This window comes from Rhopilema esculentum, chromosome 16 (genome assembly GCF_057945365.1).
Source record: "Rhopilema esculentum isolate cy_ngs chromosome 16, ASM5794536v1, whole genome shotgun sequence".
Taxonomy (NCBI): Eukaryota; Metazoa; Cnidaria; class Scyphozoa; order Rhizostomeae; family Rhizostomatidae; genus Rhopilema; species Rhopilema esculentum.
In genome coordinates this window covers 11,356,561-11,379,172 of record NC_142830.1, presented here as the reverse complement: position 1 = coordinate 11,379,172, position 22,612 = coordinate 11,356,561, and the positions used below count along the sequence as shown (strand labels likewise).

The window sequence follows — 22,612 nt, the reverse complement described above, 5'->3', positions numbered from 1 at the left end:
GCGCAGTGTTCGACTAGGCCCGAGTGGGTCGTGGTTACCGATCGAGTCGTGGCCTTTGTACTTTGCTAGCGCTTAAGAACACACTCGGGTGATTGCTGATTCTAGAATAAAAAGCTGTTTAGCTGATTCACCTTAAATGAAGGGAAGTCTGTTTGCTTAAAACACTAGATATTAACAAACATTGCTCGATTAATTTGTTGAAATAACTCAGTTTCAAATTTTACTCTTGGACAGAGTAGACGCGGCAGATACCGAGCTGGACTGTTAAGTTGAAAATGATTCCTATTTTTATTTTCTTGTGCCTGAAAATAGTTAACCGGTCAATCAAATGCCTGAATTTAAAGAAAAATGTAGCGACAATTGACAATTTGGAAGAAGAGAGATATGTTAATGCGAAAGAAAACGGTGAAAGGCGACAAGTTCCGTCAAACTATGATAAATTTTCGTAAGCACAGTGAACTTTCGCCTATACAAATTTGCTGATTAATTGCAAGATTTACAAGCTTTTTGTTGTTCGTGTTAATGCAGTAGTATTTGTGATGTTAGGGTAGGTTGAAGTTAGAGCAGAAGTAAACACTTTTACGCCCTCGGCATAACGTATTCTTCCCTCCCCATCTTTCGTCGTTGAGCGGCAGTTTTCGAATTCGCAAACTATTTCACCATATGTTTACTATACTATAGCTTCATCAAAATTAATAGAGTTTGTTTTTAGGGCCTGTGAAAAAAAGTCGATCTCGTCTTAGTTTTTGCGTCCCCACAAACGAAGCAAGAGTATCTGTGGCCGGGGGCGTCAGTGAAGCAAGGCCGATTATTCTAATAAGAGAAGAAGGCGTTTAATATCAGCGTGTATTCTGGGTTCAGAGCGCTGAAGATTTTGGTCGTGCGAATTGTATATTTGTGTTTCAACTTGAAATGCAACAATTTTTATTTGTCGTTACTTTATAAAATCTTCGGTGGACCTTCAGCAGGCCCTAGGTATTTAAAGTAAGAAGCTGATATCATTGAATATTTGCCGATGGCCAGTTAGCAGAGTATGGCAGTTCTTCAACGGGCGTGGGTCCTGTTCAAGATACTTTTTCGGCATGCACACTCTCTTTTATTGCTTTTCTAAATTCGGCGTGCATCTTCAATTTTCGGCGTGCCGCACTGGGCTGACCTCGTGCTAACTTTTGCCATACTCTTAGAGATTGACTGAAAGGGAAACTGTTATTTAGGTATAATGTAGGCAGTTTACCATTGTTGATCAATGTATATGCATTAATCCATTACATACCCAACGGACCTAATTATAAGGAGGTTTGATCAATTTTTGGAATATTTAAACAAATTAGCTCCTGTATGATTTAGATATGCAGGGTACGAAATAATTTAGGTCTTTGCTCAAAAACATCAAAACATACCGCCCATTGGGCAGGGGGAGAGAAATCAATTATTCGAATAGCGTACGAGATTTCCACGAAAACATAACGATTTCCAATACGATTTCAACCAAATGATTTTTGGGAGTGATTTTCCTCTCAGCCAACCTTTCGATAGATTTATAGAGATTGTACCTTTGCACCATCCTCTAATTAGGCACCGGATAACACCATCTCTTTAATCTTCCAAGTTTAAGTTTAAAGTTTTTCATTTTTCTATGCATAATACTCTTGTCATCTTCTACCAAATATTGTATTGGTCCAAATTATTTCAAAATTTTAGTTTTTGTCTTCAAGCTTGGCGTGTGTATATAGCTTAATGCAGTATTTTTATATCGTAATTTATTCCATTAATCTGAGAAATTAGAAGCAAAATGTTGTAAACATGAAAAAAAGGTAAAACATAAAAAGCGAATAAAAAGCAACTGAAGTTTAGTTTCCTACTTATTCCTGTAAATTTAAGCCTACTGTTGGCTATGAATTCAATTGTAAACATGATTATATTGAAAGATGGTTGGACATACATGGCACGTTAGCGGAAAGTCATGTTACCTTTGCGGTGTAGTGCCTGCCATTTTCCTACAAGAAGGCAGACCGTCTGACGTATCTACAAAATATCAGGAGCTCAAAAGCCTTTTCTTCTAATTTTTCTAAAGATGCTTAAACGATTTAAACACATCTCAAAATGCACGAAAAGTGACATACTGTAGAACGTTGCCATCAAAAGTGTATGAAAATTTAAAAAATATCTACCATGAAAATGCTTCTCAAATCGTTTGAGCTACGGACACTTATGCCCCAAAAATCATGTTCCCCAGATCATGCCCCAAAAATCGGGCACTCGTGTTGTCAATTCTTAAGATTTATAGATACGATTGTTTTTCAATATAACACGAACTTTACCAAACAGGAGACTATTGCTCGCAGCAAAAAGCCCTAAATGCGTTAATATTTGATATTAAATTCATATAATAGTCATTATTTATCTTTACTTTATTTTTGGTAAGCTTTTCAAGTATAGATATGATTTTTAACAGGGGTGTCAGATTCTCCCGATTCTTTTGTAACATTCAAAAGGAATACTAAGATGGAAAGAAGGACTTAAATTGACAACCATTGCTGCTTGTCACCTAGCTTTGGAAGTAACTGACTACATGGTAGTTTTCAAGACCACGGCGAAATTGTACCAGTTGTTTTTATCTGCTGCTCAATTTGATTGCAAAAATAAAAGAAATTTTTAATAGGATTAGGAGGACTACTTTACCAAAATTTGCTTAAAAGAGTGCATTTTCCAGGCAACTGAAAGCATCATAGTACAAAAAATTTTCCTTTTACTAGTAGTAATCCCATGAAGAGGGGGGGGGGGGGACACAAATTAAGGCCTGATAGGGGCCCAGTCGATTTGAGGGTCTTGCCAAACCGCTACCAAATGGCCCAGTTTCGATAATAACACAATGGCTTAGTTAAGCTTCGATTTTAAAATGAACAAGGTTTTATCTTTCCTGAATCAACATAAAATTTTCCAAAGAAGGACCAGGCGCGTACAAAGAAATCGATGCTACCAATGACATAATTTCTATCCTAATGTCACCATTTGAGGATTATTGTAAAAAAACACTATCATTTGAGGGTAATTTTTTAACATTTCAGCTTTGGCCCTCATTGACCCTGACTAGACCCCCATAATGGGAGTAGCCCCCCTCCTCCCCCCCCCGGGGGTAGTAGTAACTTCTAGTTCTAGTAGTAACTATATCGTAATAGTTCTAGTAGTAGTAACTATAAGAACACCGAAGAAGTAACTATATCCTTTGCCCGTCCTATACAGATTTGACAAAACTATTAGGAAATTTCGTTATCATCATATAAAAATGGAAGTTGCAATTTTTATGCCACAAAGTTAATGTGACCAAAATGTATTGCAGAGGTTTGTGTCAGCAACTAAAGAATTTCAGGCAATTATTTTTTAATCAGGTAAGTTTGTAGTCCACCCCCCCCCCCAACATGCTTGCCTCGCGACTGCCCTGATTTTCAGTTACTGTGTCATTAAATAGAGACAGTTTTATTGGCAGCTGGCCTCTGTTTGCTTACGGGCCCAGGGGCAATTGCTCCCCCTTACCCCTTTCGGTGGGCCTGGTCATGTTGTTAAATGAACAGATGGCTGCAATGCCTCCATTGCAATTTTTTGTGGCTCTTATTTTATTTCTACATCATCTTATAGACGAAAGAAGGACTTTCGTTAAGCTGTCCTATCAGTCTGTGGAATCTTTATTTATACATTTCTCTATATATCTAACTATAGATAACTCTAAAATACTTCTAATTCCAAATACGATCCTATGACGAACAAAGACTTCATTTAGCTCGTGACCTTTACATGAAAAAGTCGAAGCTACACGTAACACATACAACAAAATTATCATGCATAAAAGGAATACAAATTTACAGATTAAGGTATCCATTATCCATTAGATATCTTGCTTTTTTACAACTTTTATCAAAACTAGTCAATAGGGCTTTGACATCCGCATACTAGCGTTTCGGCATGGTACTTCAATGTGACCAGATGTGAAACAAAAATGAAATGTATGATTCCATTTTGAATTCTACCTCGAATTTAAAAAAACATTTTTCATCAAAAGACACGTGTAAAGGTAGAGGATAAGCTTTCAAAAATTAAGAGACTTTTTACTGTAGCACATAAGAACAAGGGGATGTTTACTCAAATTTCTGATTAAAGTTATTTAATGCTAGTTCTATTTCTTCTTCCTTTTGTTCTTTTTAGCAGGGCCCTTTATTGATTACAGCAATCTTGTTGCAGAAAAGGCAACCCTGGTATAAAGAACTGTTTGGTATGTTATTACAGGTGCGGATCCAGAACAAATTTAAAGGAGGGGCAGTTGGTAGTGGGGGCGCTTAAAAATTTTTAGAAATTGGTGACGAGAGTACGCTGTGTACAAAAAGCTCTCTATTCATCTTCTAAGGAAATTTTCATAATAATTGTGCCAAAACAATGATATTTGGTCTGATCTGGGCATGATTGCAGGTCTCTTATTGACATTTCTCTCTTAATGAATTAATCTTCCGACTGAAGATTCGTTGCTCCGCGTAATGGCAAAAGGTAACATTGATTTTTCAGGTTTTGATGAAGGCGGCCACTATGGTTGGCGGAAGAAAATGTTGACATTCTAGAGATAGCCGGAAAATGAGTCTAGGATATTTATAACATCGACTGAGAACAGGGACACCGGAACGACAAAGGGGCAAGGGAGGCAGGCTTCAGTGAAAGAGCATTTGAAAGAAAACTCCCAGTTTCTACTTTTTCCTTCTACTAACTGCCACTTTAATTTGTTTTTTCTGTAGATATCTTGAAAATTGGCTAACTTCTGGAATGAGGATTTTTTGATAAGCTTTGAGAAATGTCGTCATGAATTAGGCACTGCAATCAGAATTTCATCTAAATTTCTCTGATTAATACAATTGACTGGTTTCAAGGGCACATTAATGAAAAGGGCACTCTGGCCCCTCTTGGCCCTTCTATCAAAAGGCAAAAGGGGCGGTTGACCCCTGCACCCGTCTTCTCCAGGCGTCCCTGACTAAGAACCAAGGATCCTAGGCCAACAGACAAATATTCTATCACAATTATGCTATCTATGTATATTCTATCACTATCACAAGATGACTGGACAACTTTTTAGTGCAAGAAGTTGAAAACTGTTTGAATGAAGGCAGGAAATAAAGAACACCACCTTATGGATGCCTTTGTTGTCTTCCAAAGCGCATCATGAACGGATAAATTAACTCCAGTACGAAATACGTAGTAAGGGGTCCCCTGAGCCCCCAGTCCACCATATTGTTACAGTGGTGATGCCAGGGGAGGGCTAGGGGGGGCTACAGCCCCTCCGTCGGAAGCATCTAGCCCCCCCCATCGGAGGAAAATTTTAGGTTATTGTCGGAGCAAATTTGACGAAATAACGTACGAAAACTGCTTATTTTAGTCATTTTAGCCCCCTGTCGGAAGCTCCAACCCCTCTGTCGGAAGATTTCTGGCGCCACCTCTGTCTTATTACATCATGGCCCTTACCCTGGGTTCCAGAGCCGTCAGTGTCGAGGAAATAGGGGGTTGCGGGAGAGTGCGGAGGAGGAGAGAAGAGAGGAAGACCATCTCTTCTCTCCTCCTCCACACTCTCCCGCAACCCCCTATTTCCTCGACGCCCTATTTCCTCGACACTGACGCTCTGGAACCCAGGGTACATGGTCCTGTGATAACTTGCCAATTTCGGCATTTGCTCCAGGCTACGAACAACATTGCTTTGTAATTTTCCAAAGAAATGATACTTTAATCCTACGCATCTCATTTAACTATAAAAGGCTATATTTTTTTGTGCACTGGTTATCAGACTTAATTCGATGCAGAATCCTTTTTGTGTCCTTCAAAGACCAAGACTCTGACGCAGTCACGCCCACGCAAGTTTAGTTGCTTCTTTACAAAAGTACAAAGGCCAATACCTATGTAACCAAGTTTTTATGTAACGGGTTCATTTATCATTCTTTAGGGATAATTATTATTCTATTGGTATGATTCAGTCATTTCTTTGCCATTTCCGTCATATTTGAAGTCAAAATACCTAATAAGGAAGTAATTCAGGCAGGAATTAAAAAAGAAGCTGCTGCGAGGGCGCGTAATAACTCGTCTCCCTGTCCTTCAAATAGAGGCGCCCAAAACAATCTAAACAAACACTGCAGAGGAAGAAGGGTGTTTCAGTCCTTTGACATTTAACAGTTTTTCGCCACGAGAAAGCGATGAAATAGTGTGGCTTGCATGTGTTACCTTTGATGTCACGTTGAAATTGTCATACTCGCTGATTCACAGGCGCATGTTCATTTTTGAAGTGCAACAAGTCGGTTCTCAAGGAAGGTGCTCTCGCCCTTCCTGGTTGTCGTTTTGGAAACTTTGTTGTGACCTGCCTTGATACTTCTAGGAAGATGGCACATTTAGAAGGGACAAAGTATGGCACAGGAGACTTTGTTCTTCTTGATACAATATCAATCGATTCGTTTATGGAAAATCTTCAAAAGAGATACGAGCACGAGAAGATTTACAGTTACATCGGCGAAGTAATTGTTTCAGTAAACCCTTATGTTGGTCTGGATATTTACAGTCAGGCGATAATTGATGATTACAAAGGGCGAGAAATGTACGAAAGGCCTCCACATATCTTTGCATTGGCTGACGATGCTTATAAAAGCATGAAAAGAAAAGCGCAAGATACATGTATCGTTATTTCAGGTAGGTGGCCTTATTCTCCTTTCAAAAAGTTATTCAATATCCAAGCAAAGCAACGCCCTGCTTAGCTGCTACCGCAGAGTGAATTGCATATTAATCTATGAGACGAATGTAGCTTTTTGCAGATGTGATAGCTTTAAATTTGTGCACCGCATTTAGCAAAATGACTTGGATTTCCTGCTAGTTCTTCGGAAGCCTTTAATTTATTTAATTCTGTTAACCAGCCCAGTCATCATCGTGAAGTGTAAATTTTTGTGGTTTGCCGCAACCATTTCTGGCTAACATATGAGTCACTCAGGTAGACTGAAGTAAAGATAACGATCAGTGTGAAAAAAATGGATTTCTATACCATTTAAAAATTTATGATTTTTTGTTCCATCTTCTCTACTAATCCAGGGTAAATTGATGCCTAGCAAATATTTAGCAGATTTGAATGCCTTCTGCTGATAAACTACCCGTCAATTACCTGCCAGTAATCAAATAATTTTAGCATGCTACACAACTCAAAAGAATGCCTGAGCATCTAAAGTCCTCCCAATATTATTGAAAAACTCATGTGCCTACTAAAAAACCAATGAAAAGTTATGTGTACCCATCTGTCATAAATTACTAAATACCCAATAGGCTGAGCTGTCTAGTGACTTCGATCCATCCTGCTCTATACACTAAAATCAAAGTGAAAATACTGTGTACACTTTATAGACCTCAAATCTAATTGAGTAGCCCGCACACTTAAGATAAGCTCCATGGAACCTTATCCTATTTTTTAACTCCCTTTCCAAGTGCACCATGCATAAAAGCATACCCAAATGGTCTTATTTATTTTCCTGCAGGTGAGAGTGGATCTGGGAAGACAGAGGCATCTAAGATAATCATGAGATACATTGCTGCAGTGACCAATCCATCAAGAAGAAATGAAGTTGAAACGTGAGTTTCATTTTATCTATTTTGTAAATGGCTGGTAGTATATTGTCCAAATAAGAGACGAGACAACTTTAAACCCACAATATATTTTTCAGACCTAGTCCTACGTTAGATGTATATTGAAAAAAATCAAGGATCATCAGAACAAGCAAAGATTTAAGAGAAAACAACAATAAATAAACTTTTTAAATAGCACATAAGGGCTTATTGATTGTTGTTTTCTGATATAGGCCAGTTCTTTGTGTTGTTCCTTCTTTTCTAATCTCATTTGTAGCAAATATTCCTTTGGATTGCCAGCAAGCCCTCTAAGCAGTGCTGCCACCTTTTTTTTTAATTATTTGCATATATTTTGTTCTTAAAATTTGCAAAGACCATTTGTAAATTGAAAAAATACCTCATTATTCTTATCATCAATGAGCGAAATGAACTACATATTTGACCACATCTCGAATTCAGTGATGTCATTTATCATTTTTTGCATGTAATTTGTGACTTAGATCCAAATATTGAATTATACAATCATATAGAAAGCTGGACTCTGTTCAATATTTGGCTACTTTAGCAACAACTGGACAATTTAGGAGAAGGTCTGTAATAAACTAGGCTAGGGATTGTTATACCTCCATAAATGGAGCAGGTGCCATGTTCTCTTCCATAAAATTGTTAACAACCTGTTTCCAGATTATGCAAAAAGCCTATTCCATCAATCCCAAAATCAATTGTCTCCCTTGGCAATATTGTTGTCTAGAACAGATTGGTTCTAAGTTATTGCTCTGATGCTACTGTCAGTTTGTATATAACCTATATGGCATAAAGAACCACTACCACAACAAACCAGTTAACAATAGTCTTCATAGTAATTACCATATGCCTATTAGATAGCTTTTGCCATTATGCTTTCTTCTTAGTAAATTAGTAAAAAACTGCAATTCTCTTTCAGTGTAAAAGATATTTTGCTCCAGTCAAACGCAATCCTTGAAGCATTTGGTAATGCTAAAACAAACCGAAATGATAACTCAAGTCGTTTTGGCAAATACATGGACATTGATTTTGATTTCAAAGGTGATCCAATAGGAGGCCATATCAACAACTATCTACTAGAGAAAGTGAGTATCTGAGAATAGATTCTCAATCAGATTCACAAATATTTGCAAAGTCTGGCAAATGTACATATTTTTGTAACTGCAAAAGTGCAGTAATATATCACTCCCAAAACAGAGGATCTTTTCCCCATTTAACTTTGAATTTACAGCTAATGGGGCAACTATAGTGAAATAAATATATAATCGGTTTGATTGCAGCTTTCAGATTATTATAGAAATAGCAGTTAATTGGTAAAAATTGATAGGAGTATATGTAATAGCAAACAATTAAAGGTTTAAACATTTCAACCATTGAATGGTCTTATAGAAAAGGTTCTTGGATTATGAGTCCAAAATGCTGGCCAATTTTATTTAAAACTTTTAGAAAATTTTAAAAATTATACATTTCATATCTCTTGATTTTTTTCAAGTTATGAATGCTTCCATCTTTCATGTCTTATGTTTTGATTTCATCCTTCAATTTTACTGCCAACTATACTGCAACTTCATTTAATAAAGTTTTGCAAAAGATTGTTGTTATCTTAAGTATTTCTAGAGAAAACTTGTTTTATTATAGGCTAGAGTTGTTCATCAGCAAAAGGGAGAGAGAAACTTTCATTCATTCTATCAGGTATGAAAGGCCTCTTCCAACTTCTTTCATCTTTCCTGCACATAATGAAGGGCCTAGCATCTTTTCAAGCTTCCCTTGTCATGGCTACCTTCTTACTTGTTAAGAATAGCCTTTTTAAATATCCTATTTTTTAAATATTCAAAAAGAAACATAACCAGTTCATTTGTATCAAGGATTTTTTAATAAAAGTTTTTCAAGGCCTGTATGATAAGCTCAGCTGATGTTCTTGCTACCAAGGAAGCAGTTTGATCAGCTGCCAACTTTGTTTCTGTTTCCAATTGACTTATGTTTCCAGTGTCATGGTAGCAGTAAAGCCTATTGTTGTCTGATTGAACAAAAGTCAGAGTTGCTAATTGAATATTATGTTCAACAATGGATTATGAAAACTATTTTATTGCTTTGTAGGACAATGTTGCTATTATAATTTTTTTGTTTTGAACTTTTATATCTGTGGTTATTGTGATGTTATTATTTAATATGGTCTACTATTAACAGTTAGGATTTCTTAGAAAGAATCAAAACAGGAAGTTCAGTCCTTTGGTCATGTAGCTAGATGAAACTATGCATTCTTTCTCAATTTTCTTTTTCCATCATTGAAATTAAAGGAATGGTGGTGGTATAATGTTCTCAGTATCTGTGAAATGAATGGGAGTAAATTTTTTGTTTGTCTAGAGATTGAGAAATATTTTTAGAAGGAACATTTTCCGCTGTTGCTTTTCTTGCCCTGTCTTGGTCAATTTGTTGCTATGTAAACAAATTTTACTTAGTTGAATTTTACTTTTGTTTTTCCTTTATCCCAAATGCCATATCGACAGAAGATAAACTATGGTATTTTCATATATTTCTTTGTAGGTAAAGTGTTCTGGTAACTGTTTTTAATAATCCTATTCACAACTCCCTGTTCCTTTTTTTGTTCCTTTTCGAGCAAATGCTTTGAAAGAATTGTTAAAATGATGCTAAAAATTTCTTTAAGTGCTTTGAATTCACTGATTTTTTAGCTTTTAAATGGCGCACCAGATGATATTCTACAATACATGCAGCTGGAGCGAGACCCAAGCCTCTACCTGTTTGCGAGACAAGGAGAGGTTTTCCAGGTACTTTAAGCATGTCTTTTTTATTTATTATGTTTCAACATATTTGTTTTGTAAGTGTCAGTTGCCAAAGTGCCCAAGCAATGTATATTTTGATTAGAGCCTGTAACAAAATTTCCTGCCTAAAATGAAAATAATTTCGGATGATTATTTGAGTTCACTGCATGATCGTTTGAAGGATAACAATCAATAAATGCCTTTAGGACCGAGGCTTGACCCTAAGAAAAGAGAGAGGAGAAAACTTGTAACTGGAACCTAATTTTCTGACTGCAAAATGACCCCAAGTTCCATAAAAAGAAAAGCTTATAAAGCGAAACTGATATTGATATTGAACGAAATTGATATTAAATATCTTGATCTGGGGCGCAAGAAAGAGAGAAGTTCAAGTAGCTATTATTTTGTTCTTAATGTTATCTGCATCATGATGCTGTCCCTCTCTCTCTCCCTAAGAGGCTATAGCCCTCCAAAACCATCCAACTGTCGAGAAATTCTGAAATTCTGCTACTTTGATAGAATTTGTAGGAAAGGTTGTCGAAAAAATCTACAACCCATCTTCAAAAAAATCAATTGTCGCTGCACCCCTGGAACACCTTACTGTCTATAGCTCCAATAGTGTTTCGCAATTAGTTTTTTCTTCTTCTCTAAGCAGGGTCTTCTTACCACATTATTATTCGAAATTTTCCTCTATTTTACAATCTTTCTGTTTGATTATTATTTCTTCTAATATACTAGATGAAGTCAATAGATGACAAAAGAGATTACCAAATTGTCAATGCTGCAATGAAAGCGACAAAATTCTCACTCGACGAGTGCAACATCATCTGGAAACTTCTAGCAAGTATTTTGCACTTGGTAAGTAAGCCTGCATGCTAATTTTCTGTAGCATTTCCAAGTCAGGTGATTTGAAAGTTCCCCTTTTGCAAAATTTTGTGATTGTATCTTTTAAGTATGCCCATAACTCGGAACAGTTTTGTGAAACTCTAGCAAAGAAAACACAAGATAGCTGGAAATTTCCACGAAGCAAAGCAATTAGCATAAAGATCTAGGGATGTTTTCCATAAAGCAATTTTGAAAAACGAAAAGGGAATTCTCAAGACAGCGAAATGGGCTCTGGAAACCTATAGAGGGAATCGTGAACCTTAACGAATAAAGAGAGTTTCGAAAAAGGCAGTGTTATATGCGGTTCTCGATCAAATAATCTTGAAAAGCAAAGCATTTTATGTACGAACCAGAGCACCTTTTCCACTAAAATTTTTGATCATTTAGTTTTGTTGGTGATCATCTATTCGTTTTTAAAGGGTAATGTAAAATTTGTGCCTGATGAAGCCCAACACGACCAGGCTCGGGTTCATGGACGTGATATATTGGGATTCATTGCAAAGCTGCTTGCAAGTAGCCAGGATGAAGTAGAGAAAGCACTTTGTTACCGTGTTGTTGCTGCTCGGGGTGAAGTTGTGGAGAAGGGTCACTCGGTTACGGAAGCAAGTTATGCGCGGGATGCGTTTGCCAAGGTATGTTTCAGATTCCTACAAGTTAGCTATTTTTTCTTTGCCGCTTATAGCACTATTATGAGATTGGACCTCCCGTGCACAACTCTCTTCGCAAAAATAAGTCTCTCTTCGATCGATGACTTTTTCTCTGGCTTCAGTGTCCTTTTTTCATTAAAATACAGACAGGTCATAACTCTAATAGATGCATACAGTTTATTATTGGGACAAAAACAAACGCCTGGTGAATAAACAAAAATCGACGAAATATGATATGTATGTTATGATATAAATCAGAATAGTACTGGGAATCCACAGTGTCACGGGCCCTTTGCTACTCTCGGAACCTTTTGCCTATTTTTCTGCCGCCTTCTTTTTTTTCTTCATTGCCATCTAGAGGTCACTTACTTTTTTTAATACTTTGCTTCTAGGCCATTTATGATAGACTTTTTTCATGGATCGTCAGCAAAATAAACAGTGCTATTGAAGTACCTGAGAGTCAACGGAATCACGACGGCTGTACGGTCATTGGAGTTCTTGATATTTACGGGTTTGAGATCTTCGATGTGAACAGTTTCGAACAGCTCTGTATCAATTATTGCAACGAGAAGCTCCAGCAATTGTTTATTGAACTGGTGTTGAAACAAGAACAGGAGGAGTACAATAGGGAGGGAATTGAATGGCAACAGGTATAATGCTGCAATTTTATTCTCATTTCGTCCTTTCATATATTGTGAATAGCTCTTCTAGAATCGTTACTCTTTTCTTCTCCTTTTCTTTTTTCTCCTTTTCTCTCTGCGTTATTTCTCTTTCGTTTATTTTTCGTTTCTCTTTTCCTTTTTTCTCCCCGCGTCTCGTTCCTTTTCTCTTTCGTTTTCCTCCTGTATTTCTCTCGCTTTTTATCCCCTTTTTTCTTCCTTTCTTTCCCTCTTTCCTCTCTTTCCCTCTTTTTATATAATTTCTCTTTCCCGCATTGCCACTAGCTGAAACTCTTGGTTCTAAGTCTATTTGAACCCTACTCATCAGTGAGACATCAACAACATTCTGCCCATATCTGAGTAGATTCTTACATTGTTATTATTTTCAGATTTCATACTTCAACAACAAAATCATATGCGATCTTGTTGATTTGCCTCACAAAGGCATTGTCGCTATCTTGGATGAGGCATGTTTAAGTGTTGGCAAAGTAACAGATGAGGTATGTGCTTTCTGCCTATTCTTCATGTAATCACTAATGCTCGTTTGGAGCGTATCTAAAAACGTCGACAAATCTTTTTCTTAAATGTGTTTGTATATTCATGACTTTGCTTGGCATGATTCAATGCAACTTCTGTCTTTCAGATGTTTCTGCATGCCATGGACCAGAAGCTTGGTTCTCACGAGCACTACAAAAGCAGACAGGTAACTCTTTTCTTCAAATATATAAGCTTATACCTTTTGCATAGAGGACTTCTTCTAAAATACCAGCAGAGGGATTTTTGCTTTCATGGACGTTCTCTACTAACTTCCAAGTCTTAACAGATCTTTTTCGGCCTCCTTCTAGTCATATTTTATACGAGATTTCTCACGCAGATTCTAGAAGGCAGATTCTAGAAGGCAGATTCTAGAAGGCAGATTCTACTCTTTAGTAGCTGAATATTTATACAAAACCATGTGCTTAGGCCAGAATATACTGCAAGGAGTTTCAACTGAGGTCAGATCATACTTCAGTAAGACGATAATTTCTGTGTTGAGTAAAGAAAGTGTTTTTTAGTCAATCTGTGGTTTACCACTGCAGCATCACTGACTTTTTCCATAACAATATGATAAGTCGTCCTTACCTAAGCTTATATCACATTATAGTCTCTTGTCTATCTGTAGACCGACAGCTCTGACAAAACATTGGACCATAATGAGCATTTCAGAATCACTCATTATGCTGGTGAAGTGACGTAAGTTTAGTAATCATCAATACAACAGTTCTAGGCCTAAGTTGAAGCATTTTTATATCCATATCAAGATTATATATAAATTATATTCTCAAATAATTTTTGAATCGAAATACTTCAAAACTGTCATAAAATTTAGATATATCCTTAACTTTTTCGTTCCTATGATACTTTGTAAACAGCCAAATCGATTGAGACGTTTGTCATTTTTCTAGGTACTCAGTGCTTGGTTTCCTCGATAAAAACAAGGACAACTTGTTCCAAGATTTTAAAAGGCTTCTCTTCAACAGGTATATAAAAGTTTCAAATATATTGGACTAAATATATTCTAATCTCTCGATAATATTATATTCAGAAAACCCTTTCTGAATTTGCATAATTCTTACAGAAAGGCTCGATTTGTATAACACTGAGTGGTTAAGACTGACTAAGTCAGATTTTCTCAAATTCCTTTTCGATTTTTTTAATCTTCTATATCTGGATATGTTTTTTTACCATCATCAAGTCTTTCAATTTTCTGTAAATGGTTTGCAAGTGTTTGAAGATGCTCCCAGGTTATACATGATGTTGCTACTTAAACATGATGTTTTCAGCTTAAACGTGATATCGTGAAATTTTCCTGAACATACATCAGATTTTAAACAGAATTTTCAATTTTGATTTCTTCTGCAGTACCCATCGCATTCTAAAAGAAATGTGGCCAGAAGGCGAACAGGACGTTACCAAGGTAGTCAAGCTGACATAACCTTTTGTTTTCAAAGTATTTACATGCTATATATTTTGTAAACATTTCTGTACTACATTATTTATGGTGTTATGTATTGATGGCTGTTCTAATTTTAATATCTGCAAAATTTTACATGTCCATGAACTTAAGCAAAATATTTTAAGCAAAAACTTTAAACATTGCCAATTCAATTATTCGTATGAAAACTTGCTCTGGTATAAAATTTTTATCTTGGCTTCATGATTTGTGCAAAAGGCTGGATATTGTCCATGAAAACAAGCTGTTTATTGATCTACTGCGCAATTGTAATGATATTTCGAAACTCTTCACCAGGTAACAAAACGGCCGTTGACAACAGGAACAATCTTCAAGAATTCCATGATTGCTTTGGTTCAAAATTTGATGAAAAAGGTTAGAATCTTGTAAAATTAAATATGAACATATATTTCTAGTTGTTAGATATACTAATTTCTTTCTTTAAATAATTGGAAGCAAACTCATTAGTTAAGTAGTTTCAAATTCTTTCGCAGTGTCAATATGAGTGGAGTAATTAAGTTGCAAAGTGAATGCCAAAAGGGCATTAAAGTACTCATTTTTCATCGTTTACTTCCCTGACTGACCTCTTTTATCGCATTGGGACAAAACATGACAGGCTCATTAGCTTGTTTTTTGTAGGATATAATTCTTCCAATTATTTTTAATGAATTCCATTGACATTGACATATTCCGTTATCACTTTTTTTACTAGTTCATATTTTTCTGATTTCTGCGAGCCGCATCTTTCTATTCCTCTCTTTTTTTATATTCTTGATTTGAAAGAACATCAGGCCTAGAATTTAATTTTTCAAGCATCATGGACGATGAGATACATCTTATGAGCTTTTGTCTGCACTGCTTCCGTTTAAACGTTTTACTTCTTTCCCAGCTTTTTGGCATTTTCCTTTATCTAATCCATCTCTTCCTTTACCTTCCTGTGTCACCATGTTACATTTCTCAAATGGAAATTTCATTTCATCTTGGCAGGAACCTCACTACGTAAGATGCATCAAGCCAAATTCTACTAAATCTTCCAAGAAGTTTGAGGGTGAGCTCGTCGAGAGACAGGTTTGTACTAATTTTGCTCTTAATCGAGTTAACATTCCATGAAATTCTTACCTCGTTTTTGCATTATTTGACATATCAAATGCAATGAAGTCTTATACCCTTTCTATTTTTATTAACCTAAGGTTCGCTATTTGGGCCTTCTTGAAAATGTCCGTGTGAGACGTGCTGGCTTTGCAAACCGTCAACTTTACACACGTTTTCTAGCAAGGTATGCCCATTTATGAATTTTATATGTTAGTACTTTCCTGTTTGTATTTATATCATGAAATATATTGAAATTGTTGTAGAAAGACAATGACAAAAGAAAGCTGATTAATTTTCTATATCGCGTTTCTATATTGCTTTTCCATATTGATGTATGATCCGATGGTTATATTGTTATTCTGTTGACATACCAAGACATTGGCCAGGTCTAGCGGATTTTCCCGCATGTATTTTAGATTGAACAAGTAGAGAATTTGTTGGCCATATTTACATTCTGAAACCTTGAAAGTACACCCAAATGTAAAATAACTCGAACTAATACCACTTGAAAATAAGATCTTGCGAGTCACTTACATAAGAATTTGTGGCATCATATACGAATGCGAGGTCACCCGAACTACACTATCATCTCAAATTTAGATGCTCATAATTCAGTTCGTTTGTCGAAATGCAAGCATTTGTAATTCAAAAAGGTGGGAGAAATTTGAAAACAAATAAAAACTGTATGATCAGTACGTTTGATTTAATTAGATAAACTAGTAAAAGGGGATTTAAATTTTTGGCTGGAGAGCCCATTTAGTTCTGCAAAAGCAGTAAACTGCTCGATGATATGCTTTGCTTAAAAAAGCAGCATGACACATATGCTGTATGCGAAGCTGGCTTAACTTCACGAATATTACACCTCTTCGTGCTTAATTCTAGATACAAGTTGACATGCGATGAAACTTGGCCGAACTTCCCCGGCTCACCAAGAGACGGTGTTGCCAAAATCATAGAAAAACATGGTTTTCAGAAAGATGTTACCTATGGGCATACGAAGATTTTCATACGTACGCCAAAGACGCTGTTCGCTTTGGAAGATGAAAGGCTCAGCAAACTGCCTGGCGTTGTAGTCTTTTTGCAGAAGGTAATTTGCATAATCCTCCTAGTGGCATTGTAAGACTGTTCAATTGCTGCTATATAGATACTACTGAGATAACACTATCTCTTGACTGTAGACAGATAATATACAAAATCATACTAACAACAGTTTTCACAACGATCTGAGAAACAAAGCATTTATTTTAACTTGTGTTATTAATGATCTGTATGGTTTGTAGCTGTTATATGACTGTATATTATATTCATAAGCTTTTTCAACAGCACTATCGTGGCTACAGGGCAAGAAAACTGAGGAAATTTCTCAGAGCAATCTACCTGATCATGAAGAATTTCAAAACATACAGAACCAGGAAGTACATCAACCAATTGATCAACACATTTGGGTAGGCCTTTGATTATTTAAACATCGGTCTGTATGGGGTATTCCTTTTAGTTATTTAGATAATGTTTAAAAGGCTAGACAAGAAATTAATAGTGGACAAACAAACACGCCACATTTTTATCTGTGTCGTTGAAAATTCGAAAATGAATCAAATTGATGTTGTTATTCCAAGTGTGCCTGCTATGCTTAGCTTTGTTATTGAAATCAGGGTTGGGTAGAAGATGTGAACACTCAGAGAATTTGTCAAGGGGCGTAGACAAATTGAGTTTTTTTGCCAGAATAAGAAATGATTGCCTAAAACTATATGTACACTTCATTTATGTCTCAGACGAAAGCGATTACCCAATGTGCAGTTTACATTCTTTGGAGTAATCAAAACATTTTTATGGTAAAAGAAAAAATAAAAATGTAAACTGTTTTAAGAAAGCAAACATTTTAAGACACTCAAAGCAATGATCGAAAACTCTATGCAAGGTTATACACAAGCTAGTCAGAAACGCGAGCACATTGCTATAGAGGTAGCTCAGTCAGTACCGCTTGCCTAAAGAGAATGTCAAACAAAACGCTTGAGTGTGTTTTAATATGCTTGCTCTTTTTAAAGATCTTTTTGGTGTTATTTTAATTAAAAGTGATTTGGGATTTATCGTCTATTATATAGATGCAAGATGAATCAGTGACCATTTTTCTTGAGATTTTCAATTATTTTATGCCTTCTTACCTTCATATTTATAGTTTTGAGCCCGTTAAAATAAAATTTTGTAGAGGTGCCAAGACAGAGCCAAATTTTGGTCGAGATCTCCAATGGCCTGTGCCACCGAAAGTTCCACGTGATTTGGAGCCTATTCTGCCAATATTGAAGAAACTTTTCAACAGGTAAGGGGCTTCCGTTTTTCAACTCGAGGTTGGTTTTGTGATTTGTGCCATGAAAGATTCTAGATAGCCTTACAAGAATTGCCAAATAATATTGATGACTTTTTTATTAATTCTTTCAACAACCCCTCAACATGATGTCTTTCTCTGCCGCTTCGTTTCCAAAAAATGGTAGCACAACAAGGGCAAATTGCAATATTCTCTTATCTTGAAAATTGCAGCTAAAATGTTCCTTCGTTGAAGCTAATCGAAGAAGGCCAATTCTATAAATTAGGCCAAATAGAATTTTTCCACTCTCTTTTTTCATAGATGGCGTGGGGGAATGATCCTGAGTGCTGTTCCAAAACAAGACTGGCCACAAGTACGAAACAAGTGTGCAGCCATGGATGCTTTGGCCGGAAGAAGAAAAGAGTGGGGTCCTCACAGGAACTGGGTTGGAAATTACCTCGTTGAGGTCAGTGTTTTTAAACTTGGTGGACTTTGTGTATGGGCTTTATTGTAGAGTGGATGTGTATAATGCATCTGAGAAAATGCTGAATATACAGTAGCCTAAGTTTAAATTCCTTATGGTTTTATTTCAAAACATCCTCCAGTTTTGACAAACCCTGGCCTTGTATTTGCATGAATCTCGTTATCGAGCTGTAAACAGCTGTTCATTAATGAGTAGAGATTTGAAATAGAACGTCTCTGTGTGCCCTTTTTTCTTTACCCCTCAACCTCTGATGAATTTTCTATGGTGGAAATGCAAACTTTCGCTGTTAGTATTGAACTTAATTTGATATCCTTAAATAATCTTTTATTCAGATGAACGAAGCTCGCAATGTTGAAGGACTAAAGAAATCGTTGGATGCTTTGAAAAGGAAAAGCAAATCGCAACATGTTCTCTTCACGTCATTTTGCAGAAAAGTAAGCAGAAATTCTGTTACTTACCTATTCATCTCGTACGTGGTTTGTAGTTTACTAAATCTCTTTTGTCTTTTTTGTACAGAAGTAAAATTTTGTATGACTGGTTTGTTTTTTTATGTTAGGTAAACAGGCACAGCAAAGTAGAGGAGCGAATAATTGTGTTGACAGAAAATACGATTTTCAAGTTGAATCCATCATTTAAAGAAATGAAGGCCATTCCTGTAACGAAGGTAGGATTATGTTCAAAGCTTTCTATAAACAGCGATTTGGGCGTGATCATATTGAATTAATCCATATGTGTTATGTCTGTCTTTACGTGGTTTTATCTGCCAAGACTACATTTTTGTGGTTGCTCTTATTATGTATTCTTCTAGGCAGGTTTCTACTTGTTTCTATTGAGAGGACTCGATTTTTGTTTACTTCCTTTTCCCAATAAATATTTTGATTTTAAAAAAGAATTCTTCAGCCCAATCTCTGCCTTGCAGAAATAAAGAAAATTGTAAGGGAAAAATTTAGAAATTGTGAGGTGCTTTCATTTTAACACATAGCCTGAAGTTCATCTCCCCTTAGCTCTTTTCTCAACACTTTTTCGTTTCTTGAATTGCAAAATCAAAACCGTTAGAGACTGAAAGATTTTTATTTTACCTCTCCTGTTCATTGGTAAACACAGAAAACCTGCAGGTCTAGTGATCAGTAATTGTCTGTTGCCTTCCAGGTACAAGGAATTGCGATCAGCCCAGGCACTGATCAAGTGATTATCATACGCAATCATGGGAATGATTTGGTGATCTGTTTGTACAATGACAAACAAGAAAACAGAGTTTCTGAATTGGTAGGACTACTGACATATGTCTCCAAAAGGTAGGATATTTAACTATCTAAAAAGAATTGAATTTAAGATTGGCAAATGAAATATGTTGATATTAGAAGAGCCATGTACACATTTCTATCACACTGTAGAAATGAAAAGAAATATTGCTACTTTTTGATAGGGTCGGACAACCTCTGACCTGGTTTCATAGATGTGTCGCTATTTAGTAAGCATCATGGCGGATAATTACTGTAGGTGAAAAAGTTTTAATCAAGGATGTCTCACTGGAAACATTTTCTTATTTTGAAACCAATCTAAAGCGCTGAGGCCTGAGTCACATGTTGGTTGGATTCGTCCTTGTAATTAGATTTTAATTGCGTGAGTCGTAATTCCACCCAAAAGTCGCACATTCAATTTTTCTCGAGGTCCAATGGGTACTAGAGCTTTTGTTGTACTGCAGAATCTTTCTACCTGTTCAATAAAGTTACATAGAGATAACATCAACATTGTTTTCCACATGTTTGATTTTTGTTTTCCCTTACTGTGGGAAAGGTCATTGTATCTCCAGGTCGGTATTATTACTTTCAAGGGTAAGGACCTGATTACTTAAGAGCTTTCAATCCCAGGATTGAATTTGAAACTTGCTGACCGAGTTGACTTCCAGCCCAGCCCTCCATTGATTCCCAGCCCAGCCCTCCATTGATTCCCAGCCCAGCCCTCCATTGATTCCTTTATAATTTATATTTTCAATTACTTAAAGAAATTCCAGTCCCGAGGTAAAGTCATATTTGTGGCTGAAATTTCATCTCACATGCAGCTATTCTATGTGAAATTTCTGAGGTTCGTGAATGTCTTCATTTTTTATAATGAATAATTTGATTTTAGAATGTACAGCAAAGACCTTGTCGTCGAAGTCAGTGAGAGCTTCAATTGTGAACTTGGCAATAAGCCAAAGAGACTAGCAATCAATGGAGTTCGGGGAAATTCTTCTCCAAGCTTCCAGTTTCAAGGAAAAGACAATCTGCTTGTAACCTGTCCTGTTTAACTGAATATTTTGGAGAAATGTTTCCTTGACGGCACTGTTTTTTCTCGATGAAATTGGAGTTGCTGGGCGTTGATGCACCGACACGACCATTGTTAAACGTGGATATTGGAAAATATATTCTTACTTTCGTATGTAATATTAGTGGGTAACCATTATGGTGATATAGAAAGAAAGACGTGATATTAGAATCGAAAGATAGACAATTAGTTGCATTTAAGAAATTGGGGCCTATCGGTGACCTTTAAAAAGAATAAGAAATTCTTCCTTCCAAACAAAGCCTTCTTATTTTAATTCTGGCCCCTTAGAGTGATATGAATTGGCGAAACTCAACCTAAATTCATTATTACCCTAAATGTTTGGGAATTTCCTTTGTTAGTTTAAATTGTCCGACTTGTTGAACATAAATATGAAAATGGTTTTAATCCAAGCACAGAAAACACAGAAATATACTTTGATCACTCAAGCGTTATGTATGTAGAAAATTGTACAATAGATTTAATTAAGTTATGGTAATTTCTAGTCTCAAGTAGTGTGTCTCCTTAAATTAAAGATTAACGTTTTTGATTTATGATTTCGTGACATATGAAAGCCTCAGTAGGAACCAAAGCTATCAAAAAGAAAAGCTGCTCTTTCAGGCACCGTAGCACAATTACCTTTCTACATTAAACATAAAGCTAGAAATCCTCAAATTTTTTGGAAAGTCAGCTTTATCTAAGTTGGAATAAAGTATAAACTGTTAGTTATCTATTCAAGGTTAGTTATAAAAGTAAATTTCTTGTCATCGTTTAAGCGATTCTTCTTGCCAACCTCAAAATGGATTCACAATTAAGGATGGGTTCCCTCATTGAAAGAAGGGCGCTTCATATTTGTTCACTGCGCTAAAGGGGGTGCTCATTCGACAATTTACGGTACATAGTCCTGCTTGATACCTTTTTTACAGTTTCATAATTGTTTTAAGAGCGAATTATCTTTTTTACTTCTCTTCATCTGATGTGATGGCAGCTAAGCTCTTACCATAACAATCAAGTTTTTTTACTGTAATTATTTTCACGCTAGACATTTGTTGTCCGCCAGGTATCAAGGAACACATGCACCCCACGTTTGTGAAGTAGCGTTTTCAACCCAAGGCTTTTGGATTAACAGACATTTTAGTAGAAAGATTAGCCTAGTGCATTTTGCATTTTTATAAAGTAAGTTTTACAGTCTTTAAGTATTTTGATTCTAATGTTTTTGTACTTTTAGTTTTTCAGTGAAAAATAGTGTCAACACGAAGTAAAGTTTTTAAAGCAGATTTGAGACGATTTGATGTAGTTTGATTAAAGCGATTCATCACGTAATCGTTATCATGAACGTAATAATGTAATTTTTGATAACCTAGGGCTGTTCATTTGTACTTGTAGCCTTTTCATTAAATAACGAAAAGCTGAAAAAATGCGTACTGATTTTCGTAGATTTCACCTGCTTTCTGTTTCTCTTGTTTCAGGAACATCATCGATAAGCATTTTGGCGTTTGCCTCTGAATAAATTGTTTCTGTCCGCCCACTCCACAATAGCAGGATCCCATACTTATCAATTCAACTAGAAATCTATAATAAGAAGCCATCCCCCTGACACAATTTCTTCATTCTACCTACGTAATTATGTCCATCTCGATCTGCAAAATTCAGTACACAGCTAGTAACAGTTTTTGCCTTTGGTTTGTTACAAAACAATGAAAACACACCCGAATTTATACCTGGCTCAGTACTTTAGCAGATCAATTTGAGGAAAAAAATTGATATTTTTACCAAGCCTATAGCCTTACTTTTGGACAAAAATCATCCGTTTTTATTATCC

General features: G+C 36.1%; 1 protein-coding gene across 1 annotated transcript; it reads left to right on the top strand.

The window, feature by feature from the left end:
• Window positions 1–6,117: 6,117 nt before the first annotated feature.
• LOC135682258 (unconventional myosin-Id) lies at window positions 6,118–22,208 on the top strand. The gene is made up of 24 exons (XM_065197066.2): window positions 6,118–6,705; window positions 7,536–7,629; window positions 8,567–8,732; window positions 9,286–9,339; window positions 10,338–10,433; window positions 11,163–11,282; window positions 11,729–11,941; window positions 12,349–12,606; window positions 13,005–13,115; window positions 13,259–13,318; window positions 13,778–13,848; window positions 14,061–14,135; window positions 14,518–14,572; window positions 14,906–14,983; window positions 15,596–15,676; window positions 15,799–15,884; window positions 16,583–16,787; window positions 17,024–17,145; window positions 17,907–18,017; window positions 18,324–18,468; window positions 18,819–18,920; window positions 19,043–19,150; window positions 19,636–19,781; window positions 20,617–22,208. The coding sequence occupies exons 1-24, from the start codon at window positions 6,402–6,404 to the stop codon at window positions 20,774–20,776; spliced, it is 3,021 nt and encodes a 1,006-aa protein (XP_065053138.2). The 5' UTR covers window positions 6,118–6,401; the 3' UTR covers window positions 20,777–22,208.
• The last annotated feature ends 404 nt before the right edge of the window (window positions 22,209–22,612 follow it).